The 17,393-nt window shown below is 37.8% G+C and overlaps 1 protein-coding gene across 5 annotated transcripts in view; it reads right to left on the minus strand.

Moving 5' to 3' along the window:
• The window catches only part of BGAL9 (beta galactosidase 9), a 39,579-nt gene that overhangs the window by 12,189 nt on the left and 9,997 nt on the right, over positions 1–17,393 (minus strand). For all 5 annotated transcript variants that reach the window (XR_016529525.1, XM_039018321.2, XM_090313671.1 and 2 more), the window contains 8 exons: positions 12,933–13,076; positions 12,273–12,361; positions 11,556–11,661; positions 10,606–10,693; positions 10,110–10,231; positions 8,997–9,200; positions 8,282–8,514; positions 7,883–7,998 (listed from right to left, as the gene is read on the minus strand). Coding sequence is in view for 4 of the 5 variants with exons in the window: in XM_039018321.2 (XP_038874249.2) it covers positions 7,883–7,998; positions 8,282–8,514; positions 8,997–9,200; positions 10,110–10,231; positions 10,606–10,693; positions 11,556–11,661; positions 12,273–12,361; positions 12,933–13,076 (1,102 nt within the window). In the remaining variant the exon portion in view is untranslated. The remainder of the gene's footprint in view (positions 1–7,882; positions 7,999–8,281; positions 8,515–8,996; positions 9,201–10,109; positions 10,232–10,605; positions 10,694–11,555; positions 11,662–12,272; positions 12,362–12,932; positions 13,077–17,393) is intronic.

Here is a 17,393-nt window from a genome sequence, read left to right on the forward strand (position 1 = left end):
AAGGAGAAAACTACTTTGGCTGAATACAAGACAGAATGGGTTTTAATCGAGGAAGACAGCACTTCCATCATGACAACACTGAAAATCGATCTCCCTAGTTTTAATGGCCGGATGAATGTAAAAGAATTTCTTGATTGGGCTTCAAAGGTAGAAAACTTCTTTGAATATGCCAACATCCCAGATGACAAGAAAGTTAAACTTGTAGCATTCATGTTTCAAAGAGGTGCATCGGCTCGGTGGGATCAACTCAAAACCAATCGGCGATACTATGGCAAACCTCCAATCAAATCTTGGCCGAAGCTCTTGAAGATGATGAGGAAAAGGTTCCTCCCCTTGAACTACCAACAAAGACTTTACCACCAATATCAACGTTGTAAACAAGGGGATCGATCTATCTTTGATTACACAAAAGAGAATGTAAAACTCTTAGGTTTGAGAAAGAATCAGAATGCTTTATTCATTCATCAAAGGTATGAATATATACAAGAGTACAAAGCATAAAAAAAGGAAAATATCACAAAATATTTACAAGAATGGAAAACCCTAACTATAGAATTATAACACTCCCCCTTGAGTTGGAGCATATATGTTAATCATGCCCAACTTGTTACATAGATAATCTATACGTCTTCCATCCAATGCTTTCGTGAAGATATCTCCTAACTGTTCTCCAGTCTTCACATATCCTGTAGATACCAACCCTTGTTGAATTTTCTCACGTATAAAATGGCAATCAACTTCAATATGTTTAGTCCTTCCATGAAAAACTAGATTAGAAGCAATATGAAGTGCTGCTTGATTATCACACCACAACTTTGTCGATGTGGTGATTTCAAATCCCAACTCAACAAGAAGTTCATATATCCAAATCAATTCACACAGAGATTGTGCCATTGCTCTATATTCTGATTCTGCACTTGAACGTGACACCACATTTTGCTTCTTACTCTTCCAAGAAATCAAATTACCACCAACAAAAACACAATACCCTGAGGTTGATCTTCTGTCTTCTTTAGATCTTGCCCAATTGGCGTCTGAAAAACATTCAATATTAGTATGACCATAATCCTTATATAATAAACCACGCCCGGAAGCAGCCTTCAAATAACAAAGAATCTGTTCCAATGCAGCCCAATGATCAACTGTAGGACATGACATGTACTGACTCACAATACTTCCTGAATAGGCTATATCGGGTCGAGTCACTGTAAGGTAATTAAGCTTTTCCACTAACCTCCTATATCTCTCAGGATCTTTTAGCAATTCTCCATCTTTTGTGAGCTGTAGGTTGGGCATCATTGGGGTACTACATGGCTTAGCCCCTAGCTTTCCTGTCTCAGTCAACAAGTCAAGTACATATTTTCTCTGTGATAATAGAATTCCTTTCTTGCTTCTTATTACCTCAATTCCTAAGAAGTATTTCAACATGCCCAAATCTTTTGTATGGAATTGACTATGAAGAAAGTTCTTTAGAGATTGGATACCTGAAGCATCATTACCAGTAATCACAATATCATCCACATATACAACTAACAAGATGACACCACCCTCAGATCTCTTAAAAAAGACTGAATGATTTGACCTACTCTTCCGCATTCCAAAGCTTTCAATCACCTGACTAAATTTACCAAACCAAGCTCGTGGGCTCTGCTTTAATCCATACAAGGATTTATGAAGGTGACACACTGTTCCATTCTCCCCCTGAGCAACAAACCCTGGTAGTTGCTCCATATACACCTCTTCTTGAAGATCACCATGAAGAAATGCATTTTTAATATCAAGCTGATGTAAAGGCCAATGATTGATTGAAGCTAATGAAATAAATAACCTCACAGATGCCATTTTTGCTACAGGAGAAAAAGTATCAGCATAGTCAACGCCATAAGTTTGTGCGTAGCCTTTCGCTACGAGGCTTTCTTTTAACCGAGCAACAGAACCATCAGGATTGACTTTAACTACAAACACCCATTTGCAACTGATAGCCTTCTTTCCTGCAGGAGAGAAACTAAATCCCAAGTACAATTATCATCTAAGGCAATCATCTCCTCCACCATTGTGGCACACCAACCAGGATGAGACAAAGCCTCATGAACAGTTTTCGGGATGGATACAAACTCTAAGGATGCAATAAATGAACATGTGGAAGGTGACAAATGATTATATGAAACAAAAGAGGAAATAGGATGAGCACAAGTACGTTTACCTTTACGAAGAGTAATAGGAAGATCATCACCCGTTTCTGGATCCAATGACGAAGAAGACTCTGGTACAGAGCATGAAACTGGAGGAGGTTGTCGTCGAGTATAGACCTTAATGATGGGAGGAAGAGTAGAGGTAGCCACAGGTAGAGATGAATCAGGAAGAGGATCGGAAGGAGAAATAACTGTGTAGACAAGGAAATCATCCTCTAATTCCTTATGCTCCCCCTGACTCTTATTCGAAGAGAAAGATGGTGATGAAAAAATGGTTATGTTCAAAAAACGTGATATCAGGAGAGACTAAATATTATTTAGACTAGGACAATAACACCGATACCCCTTTTGGACACGGGAATAACCAAGGAAAATACATTTTAAGGACTTTGGATCCAGCTTGGTATGCTGAGGCCGAACATCCTGAACAAAGCAGGTACAACCAAATATTCTTTGTGGAATGGGAAACAAATGTTGCTTGGGGCATAAAGTACGAAAAGGTATCTCACCCTTAAGAATGGAAGAGGGTATGCGATTTATTAAGAAACAAGCTATGGAAACAGCATCAGCCCAAAAGGATTTTGGAATATGCATCTGAAACATCAAAGCTCTGGCTGTCTCAAGGAGATGACGATTCTTTTGTTCTGCAACCCCATTTTGAGATGGAGTATCAACACAAGAAGATTGAAGAAGAATGCCATGGGCATCTAAATAAAACTTGAGTGTATGAGAGAAATATTCCTTAGCATTATCACTCCATAGGATTTTAAGAATACCACTAAACTGAGTTTGAATTTCAGCATGGAAGTTACGAAAATGAGAAAGTAACTCAGAACGACTTTTCATCAAATATAACCACATAACACGAGAATAGTCATCGACAAATGTAACAAAATACCTAAACCCTCCTTTGGACTCAATAGGACATGGACCCCAAACATCAGAATGGACTAATTCAAAAGGAGCACTAGCTCGTTTATTGACTCGAGGATACGAACTCAAACGATGAAATTTAGCAAACTGACATGACTCACAATCGAAAGAAGACAAATGTTAAAGTTGTGGATGAAGACTCTTCAACACAAAGATAGACGGATGACCCAAACGACAATGCTCTTCAAAGGGAGACGGCATGCTAGAGCATGTGATGGCCGTAGGTGTTTGTGGTTCAAAGATGTAAAGACCTCCAAATTCCCGCCCTTTACCAATAGTCTGTTTCGTCGTAAGATCCTGAAATAAGCGATAACCAAGAAAAAAGGTGACACAACAATGAAGATCACGAGTGAGTTTACTGACCGAAATCAAATTAAACGAGAAATTTGGTAAATTTAAAACTGATGACAAAGAAATTGATTCAGTGAGATGGACGGTTCCTGATCCTAAAACAGGGGTGGAGGTTCCATCAACTATGACATTAGATGAAGAGGTAGATGTACAAAAGGTAGAGAATAAACTAGGGTTACCTGTCATATGGTTTGTAGCACCAGAGTCAATGGCCCATTTTGACGTGGAGGAAAGAAGACATTTAGAAATGTTACCTGTCTCTGCGATGGTCATAATGGGAGTAGAAGATGACACCCTTAATGACTCTTGATACTGCTGAAATTTAGCAAACTCCTCTGCAGAAATAGTAATTGACTTGTCAAGATTATCAGGAGTAAAGGCGACATGTGCAGAGGGTGATGGCATCCTCCGACCCTTATTCAGTAATATTCTGCATTCACGTTTTGTATGGCCAGGTTTATGATAATAATAGCAAACACCTCCTGGATTTGATCTCCATGAATAGTAGTTGGGTCCATTCAACTTGTGTTTAGTTACATTTGACACCATAGGATCAATCTCAGACATTATTGATTTCTTATCAGCCATTACCTCAAAAAATAGACATCGGACAGCAAAGAATCAAACCCTAATTTACCGAAGAGATGTCTATACAAGCAGTGAGTATATCTATATATCCCAAACAAACACACCACCAAGAAGAGCCAACAATATTGAGGAAACCCACAGAAGACGGACGAAAACCCGATGGCGCACGCGCCTACACGCGCCGGCGTGTGGATGGACAGCAAGATAGAGCAACAGCGCGTGAGCTTCACACGCTGGTCAAATGGCAACCGGAGTTTGGGGTTTTGTAGATCGGCGGCTGGGCTCCTCGTTGGATTGGGCGGTGTAAAAAAAAAACAGCTTTTTTTTTTTCCCGGCGGCGGCTAACGATGGCGAACGAATCAAAGATGGCGACTGTGAGCAAAAATGTAAACTCACCTCTCCACAAAACCCTAGACGTATCACAAATGGGTTCTAAATTCTCAAATCCTGAGGTTCACAAAACCCTAAGTTTGTTTAGAGAGCTCCGATACCATGTAAAACTCTTAGGTTTGAGAAAGAATCAGAATGCTTTATTCATTCACCAAAGGTATGAATATATACAAGAGTACAAAGCATAAAAAAGGAAAATATCACAAAATATTTACAAGAATGGAAAACCCTAACTATAGAATTATAACAAAGAAAAATCTTCTTGAATCAGAACAACAATTGGAGTCAAGATTCGTCCTTGGCCTTTGAGAGGAGATCCAAGAAATTGTCAAACTACACCCGGTAGCATATTTGGCAGATGCCATCACTCTTGCAACGACAATTGAACAAAGCACTAAGATAAAACCAGCAAAGACCTATCAAAGAAGATAACCATGGGAACAACAGCAACAATCTTTCAAGAGAACAACCAGTGATCAACCACGGCTGAATCCTTCGGGAGCAATAACAAATCAACAAACCAAAAAGACGAGGCTCCTCCTAAAACCTCAAATGTCCAAGGGGCTGAAAGCAACACCCCTAAAAGGAATTCAAATCCTTGTTAACGGGCTACACTAGGCAAATGTTTTCGATGTGGGCAACAAGACCACTTATCCATGAGTGCCCTCAACGAAGAACATTAGCAATTCAAGAAGAAGACACCTTTGATGAAGCTGGCTGTGATGAAGACAACATGGATGACCCCGCAATGGTTGTAAGCCCTCAACTTAGTTCCCTTGCATATAAGCTTAGGATAAGCCAAGTTAACACTTAGGATAAGAGATTAAGTAGGAGTGTATGTTGGATTTAAGAAGTCAAAAATGGGCCAAGTGCTCAGACTATGCTTTGGAAGAAGATGAGATACTAGGAAAACTAACTATGCGTGCGAACCTTTGGGAGGAAAGGTTGAACGCATGGCCAATGGTGAAGTAGGGAAATTGGAATTTGACTAAGTGTCGGAAGGAAAGGAGTGGGACGCAACCCTTGAAGTATGATTGGACAAGTTCAATTCATCTCTCTTAGGTTGAATGCATACTAGGTTGAAAGAACACTTTTGGACACATAGTCCATGGAGAAGTTGAAAGATTAACCAAATATTAAGTGTGTAAGAAATAAAGACTCAACCTTGGTTGGAAGTATGGATGAGTTCAATCCATCACCCTAATATTGGTAGCGCAATTGGAATGACATTGATAGCATAGTTGGAAAATTCAACTCGTAGCGTAGTTCAAGAGGTTCAACTTGCAGCATAGTGAGGGAGTTCAACTCGTAGCATAATTGAGGAAGTCAACTCGTACCATAGTTAAAAAGGTCCAACTCGTAGCGTAGTTGATGAAGTTCAACCCGTAGCATAATTAAGTAAAACCCAACATGCATTATGTTGAACACTTAAGGAAAGTAGTCAAGAAAACTATGAAAGAGGAACTATGCTATGCCATCAAATGGTGAATTATGCCCAGGTGGTGAACTAAGATCTTCTGTAGGTATCCTTCCTTTCTCATCTTATTTCTTTATTGAAAGTAGAAACAACGTTTTCTGATGTGGCCCTCACGCCCACATCCAGAACAAATGTTTGTGCCCAACAAGCACAAGTCCTTGTGGTTTTTACCACAAGTTGAACATCTAGGTGGTTTGTTAGTTTCATGTATCTCAGGTATTGAATATGTTACTTGATTTCCCATATCAATAGCAATATGGAGTTCAACTCATAGCATAATTGAGGAAGTTCAACTCGTACCATAGTTAAAGAGGTCCAACTTGTAGCGTAGTTGATGAAGTTTAATGCGTAGCATAGTTGAGTAAAATCCTAAGTGCATTATGTTGAACACTTGGGAAAGTAGTCAAGAAAACTATGCTATGAGAATGAGAAACCATACTATGAGAAAGAAGAATTATGCTATGCCATCAGGTGGTGCACTATGCCATCAAGTGGTGAACTATGCTCAGGTGGTGAATTATGCCGAGATGGTGAATTAAGATCTTCTGTAGGTATCCTTTCTTTCCTCAACTTATTTCTTTATTGAAAGTAGAGATAATGTTTTCTGATGTGGCCCTCACGCCCACATCCAGAACAAATGTTTGTGCCCAACAAGCACAAGTCCTTGTGGTTTTTACCACAAGTTGAACATCTACGTGGTTTGTTAGTTTCATGCATCTCAGATATTGAATATATTACTTGATTTCCCATATCAATAGCAATATGAGGACAATAGGTCCCCTCACTATTTCTTACTTCCCACGATCTGGAATCAAAGGTAACATGCTGAGTTCCAGATTCCTGTTGCCAACTTGGTCTGCCAGGGTGTTGCATGTATCTACATCAAGATTGAACCAGCGTTAAGTGAAATATGTTATTCTCTGCTAACTATTTTATATAAGTATACTAATCGTTTCCAGGTTTCCTTAACCTATTTCTATGCTAGATCAACCTTCCAGGTTTCCAACAACCTTTACTTTTACTAGCTTCTCCCAGGGTTTTATAACCTCACTAGCTTTCCCAAGTTTCCTACAACTCGGTTGTCTCTTTGTCAATTTTCCTTAGTTTGTATACTTTTGCTCTAATACCCACTACCAGATCAAAAAGTTTCTTAACCTTTCCAAGTTTTCGTAAACCCTGGTTTTGATACCAACTTTTTTTGAAAAGGAAACGAGCCTCTTTATTAATAAGGTGAAAAGAGACTAATGCTCAAAGTACAAGAGGATTATACAAAGAGCGAGAGAACCTAAGGATCAGGAGGCGCCTACAAGACAACATTCCAAACTCACCAACAAGAAGACAAGCCCATTTCCTATCCTAGAGAAATTGGGTCCCAATGCATACCGCATAGATCTTCCACCAACCATGAAAATCAGCTCAACATTTAATGTTTCAAACATATACCATTACCATCCTCCAGATGAAGTGAGCTCACTTAACCAAACTCAATGGTGAGTTTGTTCCTCTTAGGCGGGTAGAACTGATGTAGGAATTGTTGAACAGTTTTAGTTTAATTTTAGTTGCTATAAATATTAAATCAACTGTAATTTTAAGGCAGTAGCATTCTGTATTAACCCGTCTGTAAAAGAAACTGTTATTACCTTCTTTATCCGATTACTTCTCTTAGATTAACCGGCTGCCTAGGTGATCAGTCACCTTTTGTATATAAATAGGCCTCTTATGCCTACTTTCCTATTCATTAATAGAAGAAATACTCTTGAGTTCTTGAAGCATTACACCATGTTTTCAATGCAACGAGTGAGCTCTACAAGAGTTAAATTCAAACATTGGATTCATGTTCAATCACCTAGAATATAGCTGATGCACTACAAACACAATCCAATTCCAAAAAGAATATGAAGAATTTATAAATAACAGACCAAAGACCGTGCAACATATCGTGTTCAATCACCTGCAATCTTCCCATTAACGAATATACGAAATACATCACGAACGCTATCGATCGTAACTGTTGGGCTTACGTTACTTTCTTTCCAAAATGTGATATCATCATTGGAAACATGTATCCTGTATTCCACAAAGTACATAGGTGCAAATAAATTTTTTTGTCAAGAAGAATATTTTCTACATTAAGCCATCAACACTTGTGAAAGTTTTTCATCTCAATTCTAATTGGTTTATTTAGTTGATTGTATTGTTTCAGATTTCATCATTCACATGAAACTAAAGTTAGATCAATTTTGGTAATAGTAAACAGTAGTCCTCATAAGACAACACTTCTCTTATCAATTAATTACTGATCAGAATGTGCAATTGTGTTTCCAATTTTACCAATTAAATGAAACATTACCTGGTCAAATACCAAAGGTAATCAGAACGATCCTTTGTAACATTTAATTGCTCCAGCATACCCTTGGCAGTAAAACTTGTGTCACTCCAGATGCCGATTGGTTCTTCTACCGTCATCCAAGAATTTGCAATTATCGAAAGTTCATTCTGATACATAGCATGTAACTTCAAAGACATGTTAGCAGAAAGGGGCGCATAAAACTCCAATACGTTGATGGAAGTCTGTGCTGCAACCTGCTCAACATTTGCAATTTAAGGTTCTCAAGTAAAATTATGAAGCATCCAGAGACAGAAAAAGAAGTTTTGGGAAGACTGGTAGTAAGCAACTCAAAAGCAAATGCCAACACATTGTAATCAGAAAATCTTCACGCTCATCATTAAATCAATCCATCTTATCACTGAGTCAGTACTATTATAGATGCTTGGAAAAAAAAAATAAAAACTCCAATATCAATTCAATTTTCCCAAGCCATCATGTAAACTAGCAAGAACAAAATATATTGTTAAAGCTTATATAGAAGAATGACTAAGAAACTGAACTTCCAATATAGTTTTCAGTTTTCCTTGGGCTTACATACATATATCGTTAAATAACACAGCATCGAAGACCAGTTTCTATAATGAAAGAAACAAGAGATATTGAATCAGATTCTTCCATTGTGCATTACTAACAAGAAAGATCAATCAAAGTTCAAAATCAAACAGGAGTATCATACCTTTGCAGTGTTGAACACTACGTTCTGGCAGTCTGGTAAAATACTAACGGACCATGGTGGTAACTTATAAGTTTGCCCATTAAATTTTACAGAAACTGCTTTATGTTCGTCAATGTTTGCAAGAAATGCAGAACAGTTTCTTAGACTTCTAAGCTCCGAAAGTTTTGGGTCATCAGTTTGAGAATTCATATGGTAAACATGTGCCTGAAAACAGTAAGGAGAGAATTATAATATTCATATTTATCAGTAAACATCCATCAGCAAACGATAATTCAGATCATTTAGACACTACATGCCATGAATGAATATTTTCATAACAAAAGAGAGAAAGGAAAGCCTCAACCCACATCAAAGTAAGAACAATCTTTAAGATGAAGATGATGGAGGTTATCAGTAAATGAGGGAATGAATTTACAAAATAAGGAGGGAGTGAAAATTAAATTCATCAAACAAAAAATTAGCATAATCTGTGTGATCCATTTTAAAGATGCCTTGCTTCTTTCCAGCATCGATGCCACAAGAAAAGTCTAGTCATCAGGTCCCATAGCCCCTAGGGAAAAATCCAGAAAACCCTTTCAGGTGACTAATTTCGGCCAAAGGAATTGAAAAGATGGGCCCAAAACTTGCATTGAAGAAAAAGGGCAGTCTTTGTTCTCTTCACTTGAATGCAAAATGCAAACTTGCTGTAGACACAGTATGGAAGAAGTAGAGCATTTCATTGGAGATCAGATCAGTAAGGGAATGTCTAAGGAAAGGTCATAGGCTTTACTGGTTTGGAGTGCTATGTAATCTCCAGGCCTTGATTCCTCCCTATCTCGGTTGCATAATTGCATTTCTCCTTATTAGATTGTTAATAGTTGAAATTGGTACATTTGCAGAAATGAAATTTTCTGTATGGCCTGTTTGGATCTTTGGGGTTTATTAAGTGTCTTTTGGTCATTTTTTAACCGTCTCAGCTGAAAAAGAAAAAAAGACACAAATAAATGTTCTTCCAACTCATTTAATGAAACCCTTGTTTTCTATAAATTTATTCATGTAAAAACTCATCCTGATTATACAAATTTCTGATAATAGTACAATAAAAACCATAAAAAGCTCAAGTTATTGCCAAACCTCCTGCTTGGGTCCCAGCTTAATATACTGGGGTGAGTCAGCAGACACCAAAGCAGGTTCACAGAGCTTCAATGCAGTATGTAGATCCTTCAAGTGCCCCCATTTGGGCTCCCTTAGCAAACCTATATGAAGAAAATAAATATTGCCAATAGAGCCTATGAATAATGATTTTGTAGGCTTTATACAAAATAATGACATGGGACTAGGTAATATTAAATGTTAGCCGATTGTAACTTTTTTTTTATATCCGTGAGTGTCCGAGCCAGTTTACGTGCACCTCGACTAATCTCACAGCCCACCCGCCTGACCCTACATCATTTGGGTGTCAAAGTAACCCATAGGATATTAAATCTTAAGTAGGTGGTCACCATGGATCTAACTCATGAGCCCTTCGCCCTATGGCCTTTCTTTATGTTCCCACTACGTTAGCAGATTGTAACTGAAAGTAACAACTAGAGCTTATCACAGAAAATCTGTTTCAACCTAAGATACCTACCATACTCATCAATTGGAGAGTCATAATCATAGCTAGTAATATAAAATGGGCCTCCAGCAGTACGGCCAAAATTTGTTCCACCAAAGTACTGCAAATGTTGAGAAGTACGTTTAGTTACATCATTGAATAAATGCAGGATATAAACAATCTGATGATTCCATAGCCCCAAAAATAAATATTTCACATTTTTCTCCAATAAAAACATGGTTTCCTCAAGGAAAACAAATTTCATTGCTCACCTATAAAAACATAATATCATCGAGGAATATGGAAGTACCAGTGTGGTAAAAAAACAATTAAAAAAACAGAAATAACCACAAAGAATAATTTGATACCGAGCCAACTTACAAGCCCCAAAACTAACCATTTAATTAGAAAAGAAGGTGAAATGTTTGGAAGTCCCCATGAAATTCTCACCCAAATCGATGTGCTGTGCACAATGTTTCAGCCTCAAAAGCATAAAAAAATCTATCATAAAGAATTATTTTAGTTCCACTCTCTTTACTTTTCATTTCACTTTAATGACTTCAACTGGTTTTAGATATAGTATTCCATCCTCATTTGTGATTTGCATTGTAAATTCTATCACTGTCATTCCATTATCTCCCATATAAAAATATATATATTTCATTATACAGAGAAGGAATAATGGCCATAAATATATTTCATTATTTAGCAGAATCAAACCAGGGACTGATGTTTCCCGATTCGCTACTCTTTGTAGTTTCTTTCTGGTAAATAAAAGGTGTTTCTTATAAAATAAGATCACCTGTAAAAATTGAATTCCTCAATACGGGGAAAAGAAATGACAGTATGAGATGGTATGCATGACACATGGAATCAATGTCCAACCATCCAAAAAAAAAAAAAAAGCGTCTTCAAAAGATTTCATTAATATCTAGTAATTGGCAATGTTTCAAATATCCCCAAATTACAGTCATCTCACAAACCATATAATAATTCTGAAAGCTCCCTTCGCGTTGGAAGAAGCGGGCAACGGAGAATGCAAGATCTTCAACTGGCCTATGGGGTGTTCTCTCACCCCATGATGTAAACCTTCATAAAAATGAAACGTTTATGCCACTGAAATTATTCAATAGAACAAATAATACCCTCGATTATGTAAATCTGAGATATGAACAGAACAATTCATGTTTAGCTGAGGACAGATGGTATTCTACTACGAAAGGTTTTGGTCAGACTTCTAAACTTTCAACATTTTGTTCCCTCCTTGGTGTTTTCATGGTAGCAATTTAGAAACAAAAGAATCTTTCCATGGATGAATGAGAACTACAAATTACAAAAATAGTGGGAGAACTGAAAGGAGGGCCCAAGGCGTTTACGAAAAACAACTCCAACCAATACAAAAATAAAATAGGACTTTCTAGGGGTAATTCTCTGCCTTAAAAATATTATGATTTCTTTCAATCCAAACTTTCCACGAGAAAGTATAAACCAGAACTTCATAGCACCTTTGGCTTCTTTTTTAAAGGATTACAACATAAACAATAATAGTAATTAGAAAAAGAAATTATACTTCAATGAGTTAAACAAGTAGTAGTAGTAATAATAATAATAATAATAATAATAATAATAATAATGAAATAAGTAGATAAATGACAAATGGTAGGGTAAACATAATCCTTCTAAAAATTAGAAAACTATACCATCCATCCCAATTTTCCGTCCAGAATATGGGTTTGCTTGGAGAATTTGGTTTAAATCCATCACAATAGTAACCATTGCATGAATTTATCTGTAATATTACCAAATAAACATAAGTTAACAAGCTTCGGATTTCAAGATTTCAAGAAAAAAGTAAATACAAACTCTTGTCAGTTCATTATAGACAGAATTTTATTGACTGGTCTTAACCAAACAAGTTATATAAACTGATGTTTAAGCTACAGTTAGAATTTTATTTTGTACTTCAGAACTTCCAAACACACACACATACACTGCACACAATGTCTTAACTCATAAAATACATTTGACAAGATGCTTTTTAGTTTTTAAAATCAATTTGGAGAGGTGAAGAACAACAACAATATTTTGCTATGTTTTCTAATAGTTGCTCAGGAATAATCATCAACTTTTTTTAAAATCGATGTAAATCTATTGCATTCTTGAAGTCGGTATCAAGAAGATGTAGATAAAATGAAAAAGAAATCTTCACAAACAAAAGTTTATATTAAAAATTAATAGAAAAAGGATTTGAAATTTTGGTCTAAATAAAAATTTTCATAAAGTACACCAGACACCCTCAGTTTTATTGCCTAACATATGAAAGAGAGCTGAAATTTGAGTATATCGCCTAAAGATTTTACAATGGTCGATGGAGCATCCTTCTGCTGGCACATAACCCATGGAACCTCAGCACCAAGGCCTAAAGCCATGTTGGCAACCCATTTAATATACTCCTGTCCTCTTTTTCCATATGAGCTTTCAATATTTCCATATTCATTTTCAACCTGTTATTTAATTTAAAAGAGTGGCAGTAAGAATGGAATTCGAGGTAAAAGAGGCTACGTCATCCAACTATAGCGGAAATTTTGGCAAAATGAAATATTCACATGCTATAAGAAGTCTTTTTAAAAAAAAAAAAAACGAAAACAAACTTTTCATTCATATAATGAAAAGAAACTATTGCTCAAAGTACAAAGCTCAAAATAATAATAATTCAAAGGTTAAGGAGCAGCAGGTGCACCAGGACATCTCAACTAGGTTGACACCCCCGTAGCACCCTTATCATATCCATTTACAAGATGAAACTATCAAACAAAAATAGAGACTATTAGTATTTACAAAGAAGATATAATCCCAGTTGAGGCAAATGCCCTGGATAGAATAATCAACAAAAAACTTAGATTGAGAGCACCAAGAGGAAGCTAATAAGCGGGCTGATCCAAATCTGTTTGACCATTTGATAACCTTGTTGTGGAATACTCTTTAGTTTTGTTCAAACCATAATTCTGAAATTAAAGTTTTAACCGCATTTGACCAAAGAATTTGTGTCTTGGAAAACAAGATCGGTCCAGTCAAAATATGGGAAACATTACTGTGAATGTTCTGTCCAAAGACCCAATGTAGATTGAAATATGAAAAGAGATTCCTCCAGCATTTTCTTGAATAAGGACAATCAAAGAACACATGTCGTAAGTCTTCACTACTTGCTAGGCATAAATGGCAGATGGTGGGTGAAAGATAATGAGATTGAAGTTTGTGTTGCAACACTCCAGAGCAATTAAGAGATCCAAAAATTAAACCCCAAACCAGAATGTTGATTTTTCTTGGGCTTTTGGACCAGAGGGCCTGAAAAAGCTCTTTTTCCAAAGGGGAAGATGAGTTCAAGTGCTTTGATAGACGAATTCAATGCCCACACCCTTGCATCAGCCCTTTGGGTTGGTTTTTTGCCTTCCAGACAGCCCATTAATTGCTGGAATTCTGAGAATTCCTCATCCTTTAGAGGCCTTCGAAATAACAGATTCCAAGAGTAAATTCCCAGGTCCCAATGTTCACTAATGATATCTTTAGGCATTGTAGCAACACGGTAGAGATGAGGGAAGCGTTCTTTGAAAGCAATGTTGGAGCACCACGGGTCAAGCCAAAAAAAATGTTGGTTCCATTTCTCAATTTGAAAGTTGCAAACGATTCAAATTTGATCCATGTCTTGGATATGCTAATCCAAGGGCTCCTTAGACTCGAGCCATGTTTCCCCGAGGTATGCCAAAAATGAGGGTCCACTCCATGAATGCTCTTTACAAATTTGCTCCATAATGAGTCGTGTTCTTTAAGTGCCAATTCCATTTGAATAATAATGCTAAGTTCCTATTCTGCAGGTTACCAATTCCGAGGCCACCATCATGCAAGGCTTTAGAGACTTTCTCCCATTTAACCAAATGATTTATTTTGCTACCCTTCTGACCTTCCCAGAAAAAATTGTTCATTATTCTCTCAATTTCAGAAATTATGGAGCAAGGCATTTGGAAAATGGACATGTAATAGGTTGGCATATTTTCCAAGAGAGCATTCCAAAAGGTTAATCTTCCCCCTCTAGATAGGTTGTACCTCTTCCAACTATCAAGCTTCAGATGGATCTTGTCCACAATTAGCTGCCAAAAAGACTTCTGTTTCGGATATCCACCAAGGGGTAATCCTAAGTAAGTAAAAGGTAGTTTTCCAGCTTTGTAATTGAGTCTTGAGGAGGTTGAAATCAGTGTATCTTCATCAATGTTGACTCCATACAAAGCGGATTTGTCCCAGTTTACCTTTTGCCCCGAACACCATTCAAAGAAACTAATTGTTTGAATAAGTTTGTCCAGCATGTTTTCATCATATTTGCAAAATAATAGCGTGTCATCCGCAAATTACAAAATTGACGAGTGAACCTTGTCTTTTCCTACCAAAAAGCCTTCAAACAAACCACTATCATGTGTTCTATCAATAAGAGCGTTAAGAACTTCACTTACTATGATGAATAAGAAGGGTGATAAGGGGTCCCCTTGGAGAATTCCCCTTGTGGCATGCAACCTCCTGGTCTTCCATTAATAAAGACGGAGAACTTTGGGTTATTTATGCAACCCTCAATCCATTCAACCCATTTTGCATGAAATCCCATTACAGCAAGGATTTTTTCAAGAAATGACCAATCCACACGGTCAAATGCCTTTTCTAAAACTAGCTTTAGGATCCAACCCTTCTTCTTCTTTGCTCAATAGTCCTCTACGGCTTCGTTGGCAATGAGGACCGGGTCTAGTATTTGTCTTCCCCCAATGAAAGCACTCTGGTGTTTGATATAATGTTGGGCATTACCTTTTTCATTCTCTCAGCTAAGACTTCGGTTAGAATTTTGTAAGAGGATGTGGTTAGGCTTATTAGCCTAAAATCTTTAACATAAAGTGATTCTTCCTTCTTTGGGATCAGGAAAGTAAAATTTTCCTTGTTGCAAGCGTTGACCTTCCCATTTTTGTGAAATTCCTCAAACATTTTCCAGAATTCATTCTTGAAACTAGACCAATATTTAAGGAAAAATTCAATTGTATATCCATCAAGACCAGGGGCTTTGTTTTTTCCAAGGATGGTTAAGGCATGTTTAATTTCCTCATCATTAATAGAAGCAATTAAAACTACATTCTGGGCTGCTGAAACTTGCTTCAATCTGATTTCTGAAGGAAAAAATCTTGGGCCAGGCATTCTAGTGTATAAGGAAGAGAAAAAACTCAAAATTTCTGACTCTATATCCCAAATGGAATGTATGACTTCCCCACTGTTTGATAATATTTCTGTAATCAAGTTCCTTCTTCTCTTTGCTGAAAGAAATCTGTGAAAAAAGTTGGTATTCTCATCTCCCAACTTCAGCCAATTCAATTTACTTTTTTGAATTAGGTTTCTTTCTTCAAGAGAATATAAAATAGGGAGACGTATATCTAGCTCAAATAGTGCAAGAGCTTCTCTTTCAACCTTTGAGTCAAAAAAATCTAGCTCTGAAAGCATATCTTTCACCTTACGCTTCCTTTCCTTTCCAAAATTAGCAAATTGAGGCTTAAGAACCTCTTTCAAATTTTGCAACTTTAAACTTATTTTTTCTTTTTGCAAATTGAGAAGTCTAATCGCTTCAGCTTCCAAGGACATGATGAATCTGCAGTTGAAAGGACGTACGACTCTGGAACTTCATAAATGTGAGGAGTGCAAACGGCAGGCATTTTGAGTAGCTCGAGGCCTGCCACCGTAGAATTCGCGTTGGACCCATCAAGGCCCAACCTATAAATTTCATCTCCTCCGACTATGAGTCCATTTGATCTCATTTGCAAACAGAAACCCTAGAGCACTCTGCATACCAGATTGTTTCCCTCTTCCTAAAACCCTAGAGAATTTCTAGTTTTCTTTTACTCCGGCATCCATGGCAGACCAATCTTCCCAGCCATCTTCTTCACCCTCTTCACCCTCGGAAGCCCAACTCTCTATGCGAGAGGCGGCATTCCTTGCAGCCAGTCGTCGTCTCGCCGCCCAGCCACACACCATCCCTCAAGTCACCAGAAGACCCCGGCGAAATCCCTTAGCAGCCAGGCCACTCCATTTCAAAAGGAGGCAAAGTTCTGAAAGCACCCCACTCCCAACATTCTCCTCTGAAAGTAAAAAGAAGAGACAGGACGATAAAGAGGTGTTTGGGAGCATTCTCACCAACTTGGAGAAAGGAGGAGGACTGCCCGAAGTTGGGGTTGTGAACCAACCAATGCCTTCGGAGGAGGCGATGGAGGAAGAGTCAAGGAGAAGCGCTCTGGCCATCTTAGATCCTAAGGAAATTGCTAATGCAGAATCCTATGAGGGACCCATCAGGGTCGCTTTGAAGGAAGCGATGGCAGAGAAGCAGCCGGAAGTGGCTGAGGAGAAGAAGAAGAAGAGAAGAGCAAAGAGAAGAGGGCTGAAGGAGATGAGCAAGCCCATCGAAGCAAAGCAGAGAAGAAAATCAAAGAGAAGGAGGATGAAGAAGATGAGGAGGCCAAGCTGAAGAAGAAGAAAGAAAGGAGTGAAAGAAAAGAAAGCAGGCAAGAGGAAAGGCGCCTGAAGAAGGAGGAAGAGAGGAGAAAGAGGGCTACAAGCCCAGAGCTGGACGGAGAATCCACCTCCGTGAGGGAGGACAAGGGGGAATCAGCGCAACCTGCAACACCACAAACGGTTGCGACTGACGAAGGAGAAGATGTAGAAATCACCCCCTTGACATGGCGTCACAAGGAAAATGCGCCGCAAGGATCAACAATTGACCCTCCAATTTTGATAGATACGTTAAA

The sequence above is a fragment of the Benincasa hispida genome, chromosome 1 (assembly GCF_027475165.1).
Source record: "Benincasa hispida cultivar pf3 chromosome 1, pf3_genome.v1.1, whole genome shotgun sequence".
NCBI classification, from domain to species: Eukaryota; Viridiplantae; Streptophyta; class Magnoliopsida; order Cucurbitales; family Cucurbitaceae; genus Benincasa; species Benincasa hispida.